The 14,880-nt window shown below is 48.6% G+C and overlaps 5 protein-coding genes across 5 annotated transcripts; 4 read left to right on the top strand and 1 right to left on the bottom strand.

Moving 5' to 3' along the window:
* The first annotated feature begins 1,987 nt into the window (after positions 1–1,987).
* Positions 1,988–2,848, top strand: EDB82DRAFT_230303 (uncharacterized protein). The gene has a single exon (XM_065607260.1). The coding sequence runs from the start codon at positions 2,192–2,194 to the stop codon at positions 2,621–2,623; it is 432 nt and encodes a 143-aa protein (XP_065463894.1). The 5' UTR covers positions 1,988–2,191; the 3' UTR covers positions 2,624–2,848.
* A 3,860-nt stretch (positions 2,849–6,708) lies between these two features.
* Positions 6,709–8,678, top strand: EDB82DRAFT_526669 (uncharacterized protein; the record flags this gene model as incomplete). Its single annotated transcript, XM_025727118.2, has 2 exons — positions 6,709–7,482; positions 7,545–8,678. The coding sequence occupies 2 exons, from the start codon at positions 6,709–6,711 to the stop codon at positions 8,676–8,678; spliced, it is 1,908 nt and encodes a 635-aa protein (XP_025581617.2).
* Positions 8,679–9,752: 1,074 nt separating this feature from the next.
* EDB82DRAFT_505322 (uncharacterized protein) lies at positions 9,753–10,607 on the top strand. The gene has a single exon (XM_065608741.1). The coding sequence runs from the start codon at positions 10,078–10,080 to the stop codon at positions 10,540–10,542; it is 465 nt and encodes a 154-aa protein (XP_065463895.1). The 5' UTR covers positions 9,753–10,077; the 3' UTR covers positions 10,543–10,607.
* Positions 10,608–11,038: 431 nt separating this feature from the next.
* Positions 11,039–12,802, top strand: EDB82DRAFT_505323 (major facilitator superfamily domain-containing protein). Its single transcript, XM_025727120.2, has 3 exons — positions 11,039–12,083; positions 12,145–12,438; positions 12,488–12,802. Exons 1-3 carry the CDS (start codon positions 11,250–11,252, stop codon positions 12,704–12,706), a joined length of 1,347 nt encoding a protein of 448 aa, XP_025581619.2. The 5' UTR covers positions 11,039–11,249; the 3' UTR covers positions 12,707–12,802.
* EDB82DRAFT_230345 (Alpha/Beta hydrolase protein) lies at positions 12,516–14,054 on the bottom strand. The gene is made up of 4 exons (XM_025727121.2): positions 13,983–14,054; positions 13,869–13,902; positions 13,613–13,768; positions 12,516–13,564 (listed from the first exon to the last, which is right to left on the bottom strand). The coding sequence occupies exons 3-4, from the start codon at positions 13,744–13,746 to the stop codon at positions 12,844–12,846; spliced, it is 855 nt and encodes a 284-aa protein (XP_025581620.1). The 5' UTR covers positions 13,747–13,768; positions 13,869–13,902; positions 13,983–14,054; the 3' UTR covers positions 12,516–12,843.
* Between the last annotated feature and the right edge of the window lie 826 nt (positions 14,055–14,880).

The following is a 14,880-nucleotide window of genomic DNA, read 5'->3' on the forward strand; positions in this document are numbered from 1 at the left end:
ACATGGAACTGGGAGATTAGTCGTGCTAGAGCTGAGCTGATGCTCTCGAGATCAGCCTGATGATTAATACTGGATTGCACAGAAGCTCCAGATGGATCTGGCAATGCAGGAGAATGAAAAGTGGAAGGGTACAGAACAAAGACAAATGTGAATGTGAATGAGGCGATGTTGAAATAATAAAGTGATCCGAATAGCAGGGTCTTCATGTTAGACATCTAATTCTGATCGGTAGCTGTGCAACGGGCAACTGGACAACGATAACGGTGGTGGAAGCTTCATGCCTTGTTAGAATCGCTGAACGTTGTGGCTTGATTGGTGAGAAGTCCCATGCTGTATCCACTAATTTCTTAAGATGATTTTGTTTGTTTATTTATGCTCAGGTACAGTATTATTTTTGGCTATTGGTGCAAGGAGAGCTCACTAACCTGGAGGGGGGTTGGTGCACGGGCCGGTACGAGATCCGAGCTTCGTTTCTTCTTGTCGTCACAGTGATGGCGGCTGATTGAAGGACCCATCCTCGCTATACCAACTTAGGCTTAGCTATTCCTTATCAGACTTATCTCAACTTGCGTCGCGTCTCACTTCAAGAGCATTTAAAGACTTTGACGTTGCTGGAAGGCTTCATGAGACAGAAATTGATATTTCTTGGACAGATATATCACTAAATAACTTACTTTAGTTTTTTTTACTGATTTTCACGCTACCCCTAAGCTCCCATACTGAACTATTCAGCATTGTTGATACGAATTTTGTCTATTGACATCCCCGCGTCTCATCGTAGCTCAACTCACGTGAAGATCGCGGTATCACGTGATAAAGTCCATACTCAAAGTCAACTCCCTCCTTACAATTCTGATATATGCAGAGATTCCTGATCCCACTTGAGGCGTCTAGGGGCGCTTCCAGTGGCATGAACGTCCTCTTTGATACTTTCCGAACTTTCTAAGACAGTCTCTCGATTTGCGCCGCTTCCCCCTAGACCTGATTGCGCTCATTGTGCACAGAAACAGAACACCAGAAATGCGCCCAAGTCTCAAATTTCAGCTCTCAAGTCGATATTTATACCCAAGAATGCGATCAAGGTCAAGAGGATGATCCATGGACTGGCGACGGGGCAAATTTAAAGACCAGAAAATATTGAAGAAAAGAAAAAAGGGATCCGGCGAAATTGGGTAAATCACGATGTTTTACCATCATGCGATGCCTCCATCATCACCCCTCATAATCAAGACAAGCCACCACGCAAGCTGCACCAAGACCAATTCTAAGCCACCATTTCTGACATCCTAAGCCGTGCGATAATATAGCATCATCAGAAAAAATCTGCGACACCTCTCAGAATGACGACGGAGTCTTCTGGTTATCATTTTGCCGTCGCAAGATGACACATGCGATTGAAGGACGATCGAGATCAACCCATCCTTGCATGGATCGCTTCAATTGAGCCAATTCATCAACTGTAAAAGTAGCTCAGCTTCATTCTTAGAGATACTAAATTTAGAGTTACGGTCTCACAACGGTGCGACAGGTTGCGGGACTCATGAGTTTTACGCCTTTATATCGCATGAAACCCTCAAAGACAAAAGTGGCAAGTTCAACATCCCTAGGCCGAATGACAGTGCAATTGAAGTCTTTTAATATTAAACATGTGTACGTTTTACCGTCATGTTCAGATCGATTTGTGCGACTCGGTGGATTACGACTTTGCGCAACGTATTTCGCATCGGAATCCTTTTGTGCGACAGAAATCGCACAGGATTCAACGGGTACCAATAGCGGCTGACTAAATGGTTGAGATGCATCATTTTTTCAAGGTACGCACACACGCACGGAAATCTAGAGACCGCCACATGCCAGACAAACAAGTTGGATGCGTCGTGACGAGGGATGAGGCAATGATTAAAGCCAACACGGATTGGGCGCAATTCTACCAGATAGTCTAAAATTTGTGATGACTTTTTGACAAAGCAGTCATAATAAATGCCGAACCCTGTCACATTCTTCTGACAAACTGAACGACGCACAGGTAGATACGATCAAGGGTAATTGATCAGTGAATCCCTAATACACACCGTATCTTCTTTTGTGCGCCAGGCCTCTGGGGATAGCAATGGATGTCAGATGATAAACCGAATCGCAAATCAGATCAGGCACATAGGTAGGCAGGCAAACCCTGTACTACGAGCGAGCGATGGAAGTCAGGCTGGCTGATTATTGTTTAATTATTTCGCTTGCCACAGGTGGGTGGGGTCTCAGGGAAGGCTATCCGAGAGGGATAAAGAGAGACATTAGGCCAGTCTCAATCTCACTCACTCACGGACTGCTTGGTCGAGATGGGCTGCGACGAGCGCTGATTCGATCGATGGATGGATGTTGCCGTTGTCGCATCTTGTTTTTTGTTGTTGACCTTTTTTTTGCGCCAGCGCATTCAAACGTGGATAACCCAGGGCGGGGCGGTGACAGCGTGCACGCAAGCGTCATGCTTGATGGACGATGGGCGCATCGCATGCTTTGCTCCAATGTAACCCTGTTACACACAGACGGAACAACTTCAGTGTGTATCGAGCTTTATAGCAGGCGCATTCCTTCCTCGACCAGCGCAATCACATACTGTAATTACTAACAAGGGGCGCAAAGTTTAGTCTTCATGTTGCGACAGATAGTCCATTCAAGAGGCAATGTGAAGCGAGCGCATTGCCGCTGCGTTGCGCAATTCTGAATCTGAATCGCATTGTGTGGCAAGGGTCTGCTGGGCCCCGTACGGAATATGCACGGTATAGGTAGGTAAAGGTAGACTAAGTTAGTCCGTCACGGGTCGTTGAGGGCCCTCGCTCCTCATATTCGAATCATCCAATGCTAGTTTTAGTTGAGGATAATACTACTATGCATGGCCTGTCGATGCCATACCCTTTGGTCTTTGGGACCATTATTGTAGTGCAGGTAGAAGGGTCCACAACCTCGATATCTACCTGCATAGTGCTAACCTGCCTAGATACAGTAGAGGCCGCAAGGGTAGACACGGTAGAGTAGGGTTAGTTGGTAGGTAGGCAGGTAAACAAAGGAACATCTAAACAACACGTCCAGGCCGGTTCAAGGCTGTCAGACCAGCAAACAGTCTGTGGTTCTATGACCTAGTATGGATCGATCGCATCCATGGCACCATACCAGACCATCCACATTCACGCTGTGCGCGTATCTGACCCCGTGCTGAAACAAAACAAGCCTGAACGTGTGGCCATCTAACAACGGCCTCGTGCGCGACGAACGAATCATTGCGACCGCTGCCTGAACGGTTCAATATGAAACCCCATTGAGCTTTATCCCCAGCTACCGAGGGAAATTGATCGCCCGGGTCAAGGCGCCGCGACGAGGGGGTTATCATGGCACTGACAATTGGCTGTTGTGAATCGCGCAAAGATGTCAAACTTCAATACGGGCGGCGGGCAGAGAACAGGCGGATTCAGTATGGTGAATTGTTCCTACTATTCCAAGCGCCATCGAATTGTGCGCCTATAGCAAGCAGTTGAGGCTGGCTTGGGTTTTGACGCTCTGATTTCAATGTCTCGGAATTAACTCGCAAGCTAAGCGCATTATCCTTCGAATTGAAGTGATCAATGAGATGCGCATGCGCAGTAATGGGAAAGAGTTGGCGCAATTCAAACTAGCAGCACTCATTAAGTTGCGGTCAATAACACGAAGCGCGTTCTAATAGCGTTGCTGGCTCCAATTAGCAATGAGAGCGCATTCGATCCTTTGAATGGACTAATGAATTATTTACATCCATCATTGATTGACCAGGTCTAGTGGTAAAAAATACTGGAACATCCAAGTGTCATAATCAATATCGCCACCAAGGGGGTTTCCTCGGTGCCAGTATCCAAGGATTGAGCAGCGTATAAAAGAGGTTTGCTTCGAAAACTTAATAACGGTCGAGAAATTATCTTGATTGTGATTTGTTATTGTTCCCTTTCGGGTTCCTGAAGCTCGTCAACAACAGACAAGGTCGTGGTGTCTACCGTGCGCCAAGTTTGTTCGACACACATGATCAGCCTTTAGTAGACAGGTCCCCTAGCTTGGCCGGCCATGCCATTGAGTGCGATTGGCTATCAGTGATATCTTGCAACCACCAACTCAGACATCTTTGGGTCGTTGAATCAGCAGCTCTCCGCTCTGTAGTTATGCGCTCGTTGACAGAAGGAATAGCCAGCTGCCTCGATGTATCTATCCATATAGTACAACCACAATTGGGTCTACGAAGCGCAAACTTGCCAACGCGAGATTGAGAGAGACCTATTGATTCATGATTGAAGATATGCGCCAGTCTTCCGAGTCTTTTGCAAGCCTTGAGCGAGGTCGCACTGAACTCTGGATAAGCTCTGCATGTTCCCATTGGGGCGCGGAAGAGGGATTGAGTGTGTGCGTTTGTGCGCTTGACAGCAGCCCAGCTCAACAAGCGATGTCGCCGAGCATATTCTACAGTATGGCTGACCATTGGATTCTATCTATACCTAGTATTTTGGACACTCATGAGGTTAGCGGGAACCACTGCAGCTGTCGTTGTTCGTTGTTCGTTGTCTCCTGTTGGTCCCTAGCCTGCCCACACCACATCTGGATCGGATCGGAGGCGAGGGTCGTCCGTCAAACAGTCACAAAACTCACACGAGGCCACCGACCAAGTGTCAGAGGGGTCTGGAGACAGAGAGGGGCTGGGCTGGGCTGAGGTTTCCTTTTTCCATTGGGGTGTGATTATGATTGTTGGTTGTTGGTGGCCAGCGCCTAGCCCAATTTTGGAGCAATGGATATGTAGCTAGCAGTGGATGGGTCGCGAGTGGCCGATGAGAGTCTAGAGATAGTGGTAGAGTGGATGGCCAGCAAAGCAGTCAGTCAGTCAGTCAGTCGAATTGAGTTGATTTGAGTTGAGTTGAGAGGTTAGGTTAGGTTAGGTTCGGAAGGGAAAGGAAGCGGAAGCCAAGCCAAACCAATGCTGCTAGGGTCCGCAGAAATAGACGACGACCCATAGAGGTCTGTCCGTCATGATACCTGGCAGGATGGAGCCCCAGGGCCAATCTACAAGAATACGCGATTTGGCCGGTATTCGGTGGCATCGTGAATAGAAGCAGACACAGGCGCATTGCTTCTGATCTGCTACTTGACCTGTTCCTGAAGACTATAGTTCAAAGTGGCGTATTGCGACAATCTCAAACAAGATATCGGCCACCACGTAGGGCTCATCATCGCCGTTTAAAGTATGCGCCTTGCTTTGCTGTTGGAGATCGGCATATGACAGACCCCAGGTCCTTGCGGTCTCTTTGATAGCTGGCCCGCACGGGTTTCAAAGGTCAGGAGGGAGATGAGACCCAGATAGAAAGTTGATGTTATTATTGCCTTCATCTCTTTAAGCGACTGCCAATATATGGAAGCAAAACGGAATAGCAGGTAACAGCATTGCGCGCAAAAGACAGTCGACCACTTTTCGATTTGCGCTGCGCTTCGCTGCGCAATGCACCGCCGCATCCGCTTTTCTAGGTTCGTTCGCGCGAGAGGAGTATGTATACTTGTCTAATGTACCATGAAAGGCAATCGAGAATGCGCCCTGGCTTGTTCCCCCTGAAGTGAGTCGCAACCATAATTAAGTGAAGGGCCAAGTCCATAAGCATATCCTATTCAAAGTGTTTAACAATCTACTCAAAATGATTCACTCAATGGTACCGAAATTAGCGGCACGTCATGACTGTTCCTTGAATAGATGTTCGGGTTCATCGGTGCGGTACCACAATGGATGGGTCCTCACCGAATGGAAGCACAATGGATGGATCTAGATAGTACTCAGGGCAAGCCATCCAACCAGCCCTGGCTCATCAATTTCAGCGCCAACTACCATGGATGTTGTGATCAGTCTCCTAAATCTTGGGGTACAAAAATAAGTAGTCTAAGAACTATAGTCTAAGTGTCATAAACTGGCCTACTAATTTCGTCTCTTATGCTTCTGGGTCCAGGACGGGTGTGGTTACAGGCTCTCCAGTGGTATTTATGGCTCTCTCCAGCGCTCTGTCCACCTGGTTTTTATGTCTTTTTCAGGGGACTTTAACGCTGAACTCCCCTAATGCGAGCGGGTTCGTGTTAGTGAAGCCAGCTCCTCATCTGTAGGTAGGTAGCGACAAAATCCAAGAACCTCTCGTCTCATCTGGCTCCTCTTTTCCTCATGCACATCCTCTTGCCGACTGTTCAACGCCGCCACAAGCATCCCAACACGGATCAAGACATCTCTGGTAAGTCCCATCGCCTTTACTACCATGCGCGATTCCCATAGAGGCCCAATCTTGAGGCCCTGCATCTCCCCTCTTCTGTCCTTCATCTGTGGTCCCCCCGTCCTAGTCCCGGAAGCGCCAGACAGACCCGACAGTCAACTGGCCCATTCTTCCCATACACCACTCTTCATTACCATCTCAGTCGGCTTCCATTTCTCTGTTGCTGACAACACATAAACAGCATATACTTCAATAAGCTGTCGTTTCAACGAGAACCACCGTCCACCGCCGCCGCCGTCGTCGTCATACGCACTGCACCGCGCCGCCTAAGTCTACGTCTACGTCTTCCGTGAACAGGGTCGGGCCCAGTCTATCAGGCAAAGCCCGCAACCACCACACAATACATGTTCCTACTCTCTCCCATCTAGCCCCATCGACACAGAATTCTGTTTCTCACAGAATGACTTCCATGTCACCTATCGCCTTTGATGCTTCGGCATCGTCAAATGGTGGCAGTGTCTCCCCTCCTCAACAGACAGTGACTCCCAAGAACGTCGCATTCGAATTGATGTTTCCCGATTCCCCGCAATACCGTGCGCGTCTGCCAATGCGAGTGCAAATATATCCCCACGATACTACCGATTCGATTGTTACAACCGTTAAGAATTTCTATGGTCTGTACTCGGGTCCCACCGGATCAAAGGGTGTCAGTTTTGAGGACAATGGAGGAAACACCTTGATCGCTCGATATGAGAATTTCCAAGACCGCATGGTAGTATACGTCAGGGTTATAGAGGAACCTCCAGCGAACTCATATGCTCCCCACCCCTATCACGATCCCTCTGTTGTTAGTCACCCTTACTATAGTGATAACGGCTATCCTGCTCCTGCTCCTGTTCCTCAAGCCTCGCGCTGCGCACAGGAGACGTCCAGGCCTACTTCTCCTTCATCGCGACGGCGAAGCCCTTCTCCTCATACTGCTCGCGGCCGAAGAAGTGCTTCTGCCAGCACAAATGGAAAGAAGTGTCGCTCACGCTCTTCCAAGACTCGCGCCTCGGCTTCGCGAGGCCACAACGAACTGTATAGCGACAGCATTACTACTGGTTACAGCAGCAGCAATGACGAGCATGACTCGACCTCTGGAAAGAACAAGGATCAACTTCCTACTACTGATATCAGTGTTGAGAACATTGTTGAAGGTGGTCGTCGCAAGAGAGCCAAGTTTGAAAGCTCGGTAAGTGGAGACCGCCATTTTGACAAGGCGGGCTCACAGAGACTGACAACGTCGGGTCATAGGAATTGCCCTTGTTCGCACCACCTCAGATGCCAGCAGCAACCTCGAACCCTTCCGTCTCTCCCGCTCGCCGTGTTGAGCCTCATCGCCCTGCGGTGCCCTTCATACAGCCTCACCAAAATCCTTTCACGAACCCCCCTCGCCCTATGCAGTCGCCACAGGGCTACAGCAATGCTATGACACATTCATCCCTTTATTCAACACCCGGTCGCAACCGAAATAGTGGCGGATATACCAGCAGCGCAATGGGAATTATTCCTACTCCCGACCCCACTGTGGGTAGCTGCGTGTCTGAAGAGGACAAGGATGTTGCCATTCAACTGATGCGGCTCGGTGACATGTCCAATATCTCCCACGGCCGAACCTCCGCATCTACAGTCGATGATACATTCAGTGGCATAGCCGATGCTGCTTCCTCCACCGGTGCTACTAGCGATGGTGACAGCGAGAGTGAAGCAGAATTGCCTCCTCCTCGTCGCCAGAAGCTTGATATATCCAGTGGAAAGGTCTACCAGACTACCGAGTCTCACTTTATGCCACCCCCTGAGAGTGCTGAAGTCAGTGGCGATGATGCTGACTACGAGGACGGTGCTGATGACTCTCTTCTCTCCAATGGCAAGAGTAAGCCCGCCAAAACCATGAAGGCCCCTTCAAAGCACAAGAGCTCTTCCTCTGTCTCCAAGACATCTTCAAACAAGGCCTCCAAGGCCGCGCGCCCCGTCAATGGCACCAAGGGCAAGAAGCTTCCCCCTGTTCCCAGTGGCCCAATGTCGCCTGCCTCGATGCCCCCTTCACGAAAGCAGTCAGTAGCATCCACCGGACAAACTCCCCTTGTTCCTGGTGAAGATGATCAACCTGACCTATCTACCAAGCCGCGTTGTCAGCGGTGCAGAAAGAGCAAGAAGGGCTGTGATCGTCAGCGACCTTGCGGACGTTGTCGCGATGCTGGTCTGAACGCCGATCAATGCATTAGTGAGGATGAGGGCAACGGCCGAAAGGGTCGATACGGTCGTCACATGGGAGTGCCCATCAAGAAGGATGAGGTTCCCGCCGTTGCTCAGCCTGCGCTATTACCCGCTGCGCCCATCTCCTCCGCAGCAATGACTCTGGACAAGTCCAAGAAGCGCAAGCGGTGAGCGGCGCCTCTCCCGTGTGGTTGGGTTCCGATTAGTAGTATGTATATACTGGGATCTCAAAGCACACATTGCCGTGTCTTTGCGGCATTTGTACACCACTTATGATTGTTACTCAGGAGGGCGTAATAACGACGGTCAGTTGACCATTACACTCCTTATACGGCGTTTGGAAGAAATATTGCGAGGCTAACTATCAGCCCCTTGCGACAGCCTCGGGGATGTATGTGGAGGAGTTGTGAAGAAACAAGGTGCGGTATGGGAAAGGAAAAAGGGGCGCGCGGGTTGGAAAATCTCCCAGAGGTTAGAAGGACATCAAAGAAAAGGCATATGGATGGTTTATCGTGTGCCTGAAAGCGCACAAAGCGGAATGGGTGGTCCAAAAGAGGGTCCGCCTGGATGTTCAGGAATCTGCCCATTAACAGCACAAAAGGAGCGGACTGGTTTGACAGCGGGTATTGTTTCTGATTTGTTTCCCCTGGTCTGTAACTTTTCTATAACTTTGTTACCTCACTCGTATCAATACAACATACTCGATGTTAACTTGAGGTCAGATGCGCGTGACTGCGTAAGTGTGCGACAGAGAACTAGTGCGTATGTAGCAGAAAAGATGGCCTCTACACTTTAGGGTACAAAAATAAATGACCTAAGATCATATCATAAGTAGCATAAAAGTGATCTGCTAATTTCGTCTCTTATGCTCCCAGAAGCTAACTTTTCTAACCCTGGGACAAAATATGCAAGTTACAGCAATGCGCACATGACACAAATCCTCAACAGTCACAGTATATCCACTACCATATCATGCGACCACTTTTCTCTTATTTTGAAGCCGCAATGATGTTGTGGTTGTGAATTGGCAAACGTTGACGTCGCATAGGGCAGTTTGCGCTGTCGCAAAACCCGAAACCTCGGAACAGCCCGCCGACGGGACCGGGCCGATAAATCGCGTGCATGCATGAACCCACCCGCGCAAGCTTTGCAACTCTGTCGCAACCTGTATTATATTTCGTTTTGTCTACCTTTTATTGTATGTCTATCCACAGCTTGATATTTTGCAATACTAAATGGCAACGTTGTGATCTTACCTGAACCCCTACCGCAAATCTGATTCCCCCACTATCAAACCTGTACTAGCGTGCCGCTCTGGCTCCACTCTTTACCGATGCGGATACGATGAGATAACCGATTGGCTGTCATATCTCGATCAGTATCACGTGAGACACTTACATCATTATTTTTTCCTTTACCGCTTCTTGTTTACCCCTCCATGAGCGCGGGGTAATTTTTCATAATTTTTTTTTCCGCAAGTCTGGATGTTGGTTACGAGTAATGGACAGAAATAAACGACAGATATCCGATCAGGATGATTTAGCTCGTACTAGTATTCAAAGTTTGAGCCATGCGGGTAGAACCGTTTCGACGACACAGTATTAGATACAGATCATCGTCGCAGAAGCCAGATTGCGCCTTCACATCGAGTTGGATTGTCATGATAGTGCGACCAGTATGCGCAGTCGCAACAGTCGTCGCAAGTCCAGCGCAAAACTGTATCAGTCGCGCATTGTTTGCACCGTTGTTTCTGGTGTCTACCCTTCTGGACGCCGGCCGCGGCCACCAATGTGACTCTGTCCAACGTCTTTCGTTGGCCCCGCCGGCTTCAGAGAACGGACTTCCGTCTCCGGGAATGATATTGCCGGCCATCGGGGCGGGTCTTGTGTGGGGACGGCGCCCCTGGGTGGGTCCGCCGGTTGAACTTACCCTGGAGATGAATATGATTGATGCTTTTGTCTTCATACTACCAGTGATTAAAATATTATTTGCTGGTGCAACATTTATGTCCTTGTTTAGCTGTGTGTTTTTATAGTTATACTCGACTTTGACCTGTTCAGACTGCTAGGACGTCTAACTGTATGGTTCGGTAAATATAATCCAACATACAACACACTCATCGTCACCACTTTTAAGTGCTCAAGTGTCAATGGAATCTTCGTGAGGAAACGTGCGCCTTGCAATGACTAAGAAGCCCTCGAGGTCTATCTTATCTCATAACGTAAGTAAAGGGGGCGGTAGACGTTCTAGTGGGTAGAAAAAATGGCCTCCCAAGTCTTATGATATAAAAATAAGTGGTCTAAGAACCATAGTCTAAGGAGCATAAACTGACCTACTAATTTTGTCTCTTATGCTTCCAGTAGTCAGTTTTCTGTTACCCTGAGGGACGCTGTATGTGACTCCACGATTCAGAGGCGAATGACCGGGTTAACAATGGCAAGCAGCAACTTTCCTGATCCGACCAGCCGACCCCTGAGGTTGTGGGGCGCGATATCGGCAAAGAGATTCTAGAAGAGTGCGCCCTTCGAAGGTGAAAAACACTGACTTGTCTGCTTGTGAATGATGACACAAAGATTGCAGTCGAATAGAGAGTGTGATTGTTGTTATATATAAAGTTGTCATATATCTTGAAAGCCAAGCAACTGATACAGCACTTCACATTGATAAATGCAAAACCTCCTCTTTCTCTGATCTAGCACGTCAATAATACATACCTCGGCATACTTCTTCACCGTATCAGCAATGTTTAGCAAAGACATTAAAAAGATACCCGACAATAGGTCGTCATCACCATGCCCTTCCGAAAACGATCCCGAAGACCCCCAGATCCTTAATCCCACTATCTCCAATACAAACGCTCCTCCTCCAGTCTTTGACCCAGATACTTTTAATCCTCCGGACGGCGGGTTTCGTGCATGGTCTCAGGTTTTTGCTGTTATTCTCATCAATGGACTGGCATGGGGCTACCCAGCCTCTTTCGGCGTTTACCAGCTTCATTATGAGGAGTCCCTTGGCCTGCCATCGTCCCAGATTTCGTGGATTGGTTCTTGCCAGACTTTCTTGACTTTCGCTTTCTGCGCCCCGGCCGGCCGCCTTGCCGATGCTGGATATACCAGAGAGACTGTCGCCCTTGGAAGCTTCTTGGCTATTCTTGGGACATTTATGACAAGTCTATGTAAGCAGTATTGGCAGATATTCCTTGCCCAAGGTGTGTGCACAGGCATAGGCCTCGCTCTGCTCTTCATGCCTGCTGTGACTGTTCTGGGTTCATATTTCAAGGCGAAGAAGGCATTTGCTCTCGCGTTAGGTGCTACGGGGACTGGTTTGGGATCCATTATCTTCCCTGCAACGCTGCAATATCTCATCCCGCAAATTGGATTCCCGTGGGCTGTTAGATGTGCTGCTTTCGTTGCCCTCTTTATGATCGTCGTTGCCAATATCATGTTGAAGCCATATCTGCCTCCAAGGAAAACAGGTCCATTGATGGAGTGGGATGCGTTCAAGGAACTCCCCTTCGTCTTGTTCGTTCTGGGTGCCTTCCTGAACTTTTACGCCTTGTACTTCGGTTTCTTTTATGTAAGTCACACAACCGGCTCCCGTTCTTGCCTGTATGATTCGCAACTGACTCAACCTGCAGATCAATGTTTACGCACGCAATGTGATAGGATTCTCGTCCGTTGAAGCTGTCAGCCTGCTGCTTGTTGTCAACGCCATGAGTATTCCTGCACGCCCAATAATGGGATATCTCGCAGATAATGTCCTGGGACCTATAAATACGTTCATCATTGGCCTCTTTGCGCTGAGCATCATGTTGTATTGCTGGATAGGTGTCAAGACTGCTGCGGGCATGTATGTATTTTGCATCTTCTTTGGTTTCGCGAATGGTGCGTGTCAAGGAACATTCGTTGGAGCAAATGCCAGCTTGACAAAGGTTTGTGATTCTTTACTCCAGAAGATAACAAGAGCGCTGACATTTCCAGGATCCTCGTAAGATGGGGACTCGCTTCGGTATGGTTCAGACAATTTCTGCTTTTGCCAGTCTGGCTGGACCACCAACCGCCGGCGCCATTCTCGATACTTCCAATGGGAACTTTACTTATGCCCAGATCTGGGGTGGAACCGTGTTCTTTCTTGCAGCTGTTGTAGTTACGGGGTCACGGATTGCATCGACGGGATGGGTACTATTGAAAAAGAAATAAGCAGATGAGAAATTGGAGTGTGTTTGACCAACGCGGGCGAGTCGGGCATCACAAAGGTATAATAAGGGAATATATTGGGTTCCAGCAACATAGTACATGGTAATGTTTAAATTTGAAATGCTTCAGATGTGCACATATTATATCCTGCGAAGATGGTGAAGAGTGGTGATGACTAGTCGGGCGATCTGACTACCATCTTGCCACACATAGTCGTGCTCGCCCCTCAAATCCTTATTGACCTCCAAGTTGACCTCCTGTTTGGCCAAGAGAGTTGCCATATTGTCAATCTCGGGTTCATCAATGAGGCCGTCTTCAGGAGACCAGGCAAGAAGGACCAATTTCCCATTCGACCACTTGCTTTTAAGGCATGAACCAAACTTAACCGGTGAGGCCTTTTCCCACTCAGACTTGTCCTCGCCAAATGCGGATCCAATGAAACCAGCATATCCGCCATTGAATCTCTCGTTGAGTCCGACTAGGTCGTAGATGCCTGAAACTCCGATTATGGCAGCAGGCAAGGGTCCCTTGGGATGAGATGGGAGAATCTCGTCACTCATCAAAAGTTGCATTGCAAGGGTTGCGCCAGCAGAGTGACCGACCAGTATGTAATTCTCCGACAATCCATACTTTTCTTGTGCATAATTCAAGGCTGACCAGATATCTTCCAAGTGATCTGGATGCTTTGCGGTGGCTGCTTCCTGGGGAAATTCTGGATGAGGGGAAAGTCGGTAGTCGATACTAATGAAACCTGCGATATCTAGGGTTGCGACAGCACCTGAGATGACAGTACGCTTTATGCTCTCGGTGAAATCATTCTCGTTGTTACGAGGATCACGCCACCCACCCCCGTGGATGAAGCTGTGTAGCTGTTAGTAAATATCGCAATCGAGGTGAGGAAGCCCTTACACCACCCAATAGCCTGACTTCTGATCGGAGCGATTAGAGAAGCGCCAAACGCCTAGCTTCTGGCGGCTATGATCACCGTATTGGTGAGACGCGTAAGTGAGTCCCAGGGACACGTCTCCAGCAATATCGGCCATTTTGTTTCGGTTTGATGGACGACTTCAAACTATCAGCGCTATGACCTGGACGATGATGCTGGTTGCAGGGGATTTTCGCGGAGGTTTGGTAAGGATTAGGTTAGGTTATAAAGCGCGAGAACCTTCGATTCGAGGCGTTAGTTCCTCCGACAGTTTCTATAGTGAAAAGTCAGCTTAAATTAGGAATGAATTGTGTATGGTCCAGACTCATTTTAGTCTTGAACATATCTACTTACGGATTACTGCCGAACAAGGTGAGGAGGGGTTTTAGTTGGTCGGAACTTTCAAACCCAGTAACGTCCAATCACGGGCACTTTCCAGTTTACCGGGCTCGATATGGCAGGCAGTTAGTCTAGCTACGGCTACACGAACGATCCTTTGATAGTTGACAGGCTCATTTGCTTTTTGCGCAACGTGGGAGGTGGGAAGGAGCACCCTTAAACAGTTGACTTGAAGACGGAAGATGCGATGGAGGGAAGGCACGGAACTACGGGTGAGTACCTTCCGCAGTTTCCGCATTTCCGTCCGCCCGTCAATTTTGTAAAACATCAATCTTTATCTCCTTTAATACCACAGAACCGATGCTATTGACAAACGAACTCACTTCTCGTTTGATTAACCCTGCGATGGGTTAGTCAACCGGAGGATCATATTGCGCGAGGATCAAGCTCGCGGCACAGAAGAAAACGGGAGATTGCCTGGCAGCTCAATCAAACAATTTACGTACTGTATGGAGTATGTACTTTCCATCGTCTCACGAAAAGCCCATTGAGCTAAGGCACATGGTATGTGGGCTTGCAGTACCCTGTACTGCACCTGTCTGCATAAGGATACTGGCCACGCTGTGAGACGCAAAATCAACAAAGTGGCTGCGAATCACCACGTTTCATACTCCCGACGCACAGTTTGCTAGTCTTCACCCGTGATGAGGCCACACCTGAAGATGAACAGGGGCTTCATAGCCGACAGGCATGCTAGGAAGCGAGGCGGATCAATGATTGTCATGCCCTGTCTACCTGTTCCCTCGGGTTCTTCAATGTTACCCTCTTCCCGTCGATAGTCTCCAAATCGCGAGTGACTAATGCGCTAATAGATCAGCTCAATATCAAATCCAACATGTGATCGATTATAACC

Source organism: Fusarium venenatum (genome assembly GCF_020744135.1).
Source record: "Fusarium venenatum strain MPI-CAGE-CH-0201 chromosome Unknown EDB82scaffold_3, whole genome shotgun sequence".
Lineage (NCBI taxonomy): Eukaryota > Fungi > Ascomycota > Sordariomycetes > Hypocreales > Nectriaceae > Fusarium > Fusarium venenatum.

Coding starts and splice junctions, on each gene's coding strand:
- EDB82DRAFT_230345 (XM_025727121.2), bottom strand. CDS start 13,746: ATGGCCGATATTGCTGGAGACGTGTCCCTGGGACTCACTTACGCGTCT. Junction 13,565..13,612: donor AAGTCAGGCTATTGGGTGGT/GTAAGGGCTTCC, acceptor ACAGCTACACAG/CTTCATCCACGGGGGTGGGT.
- EDB82DRAFT_505323 (XM_025727120.2), top strand. CDS start 11,250: ATGTTTAGCAAAGACATTAAAAAGATACCCGACAATAGGTCGTCATCA. Junction 12,084..12,144: donor TGTACTTCGGTTTCTTTTAT/GTAAGTCACACA, acceptor CTCAACCTGCAG/ATCAATGTTTACGCACGCAA. Junction 12,439..12,487: donor CAAATGCCAGCTTGACAAAG/GTTTGTGATTCT, acceptor TGACATTTCCAG/GATCCTCGTAAGATGGGGAC.
- EDB82DRAFT_505322 (XM_065608741.1), top strand. CDS start 10,078: ATGCGGGTAGAACCGTTTCGACGACACAGTATTAGATACAGATCATCG.
- EDB82DRAFT_230303 (XM_065607260.1), top strand. CDS start 2,192: ATGGAAGTCAGGCTGGCTGATTATTGTTTAATTATTTCGCTTGCCACA.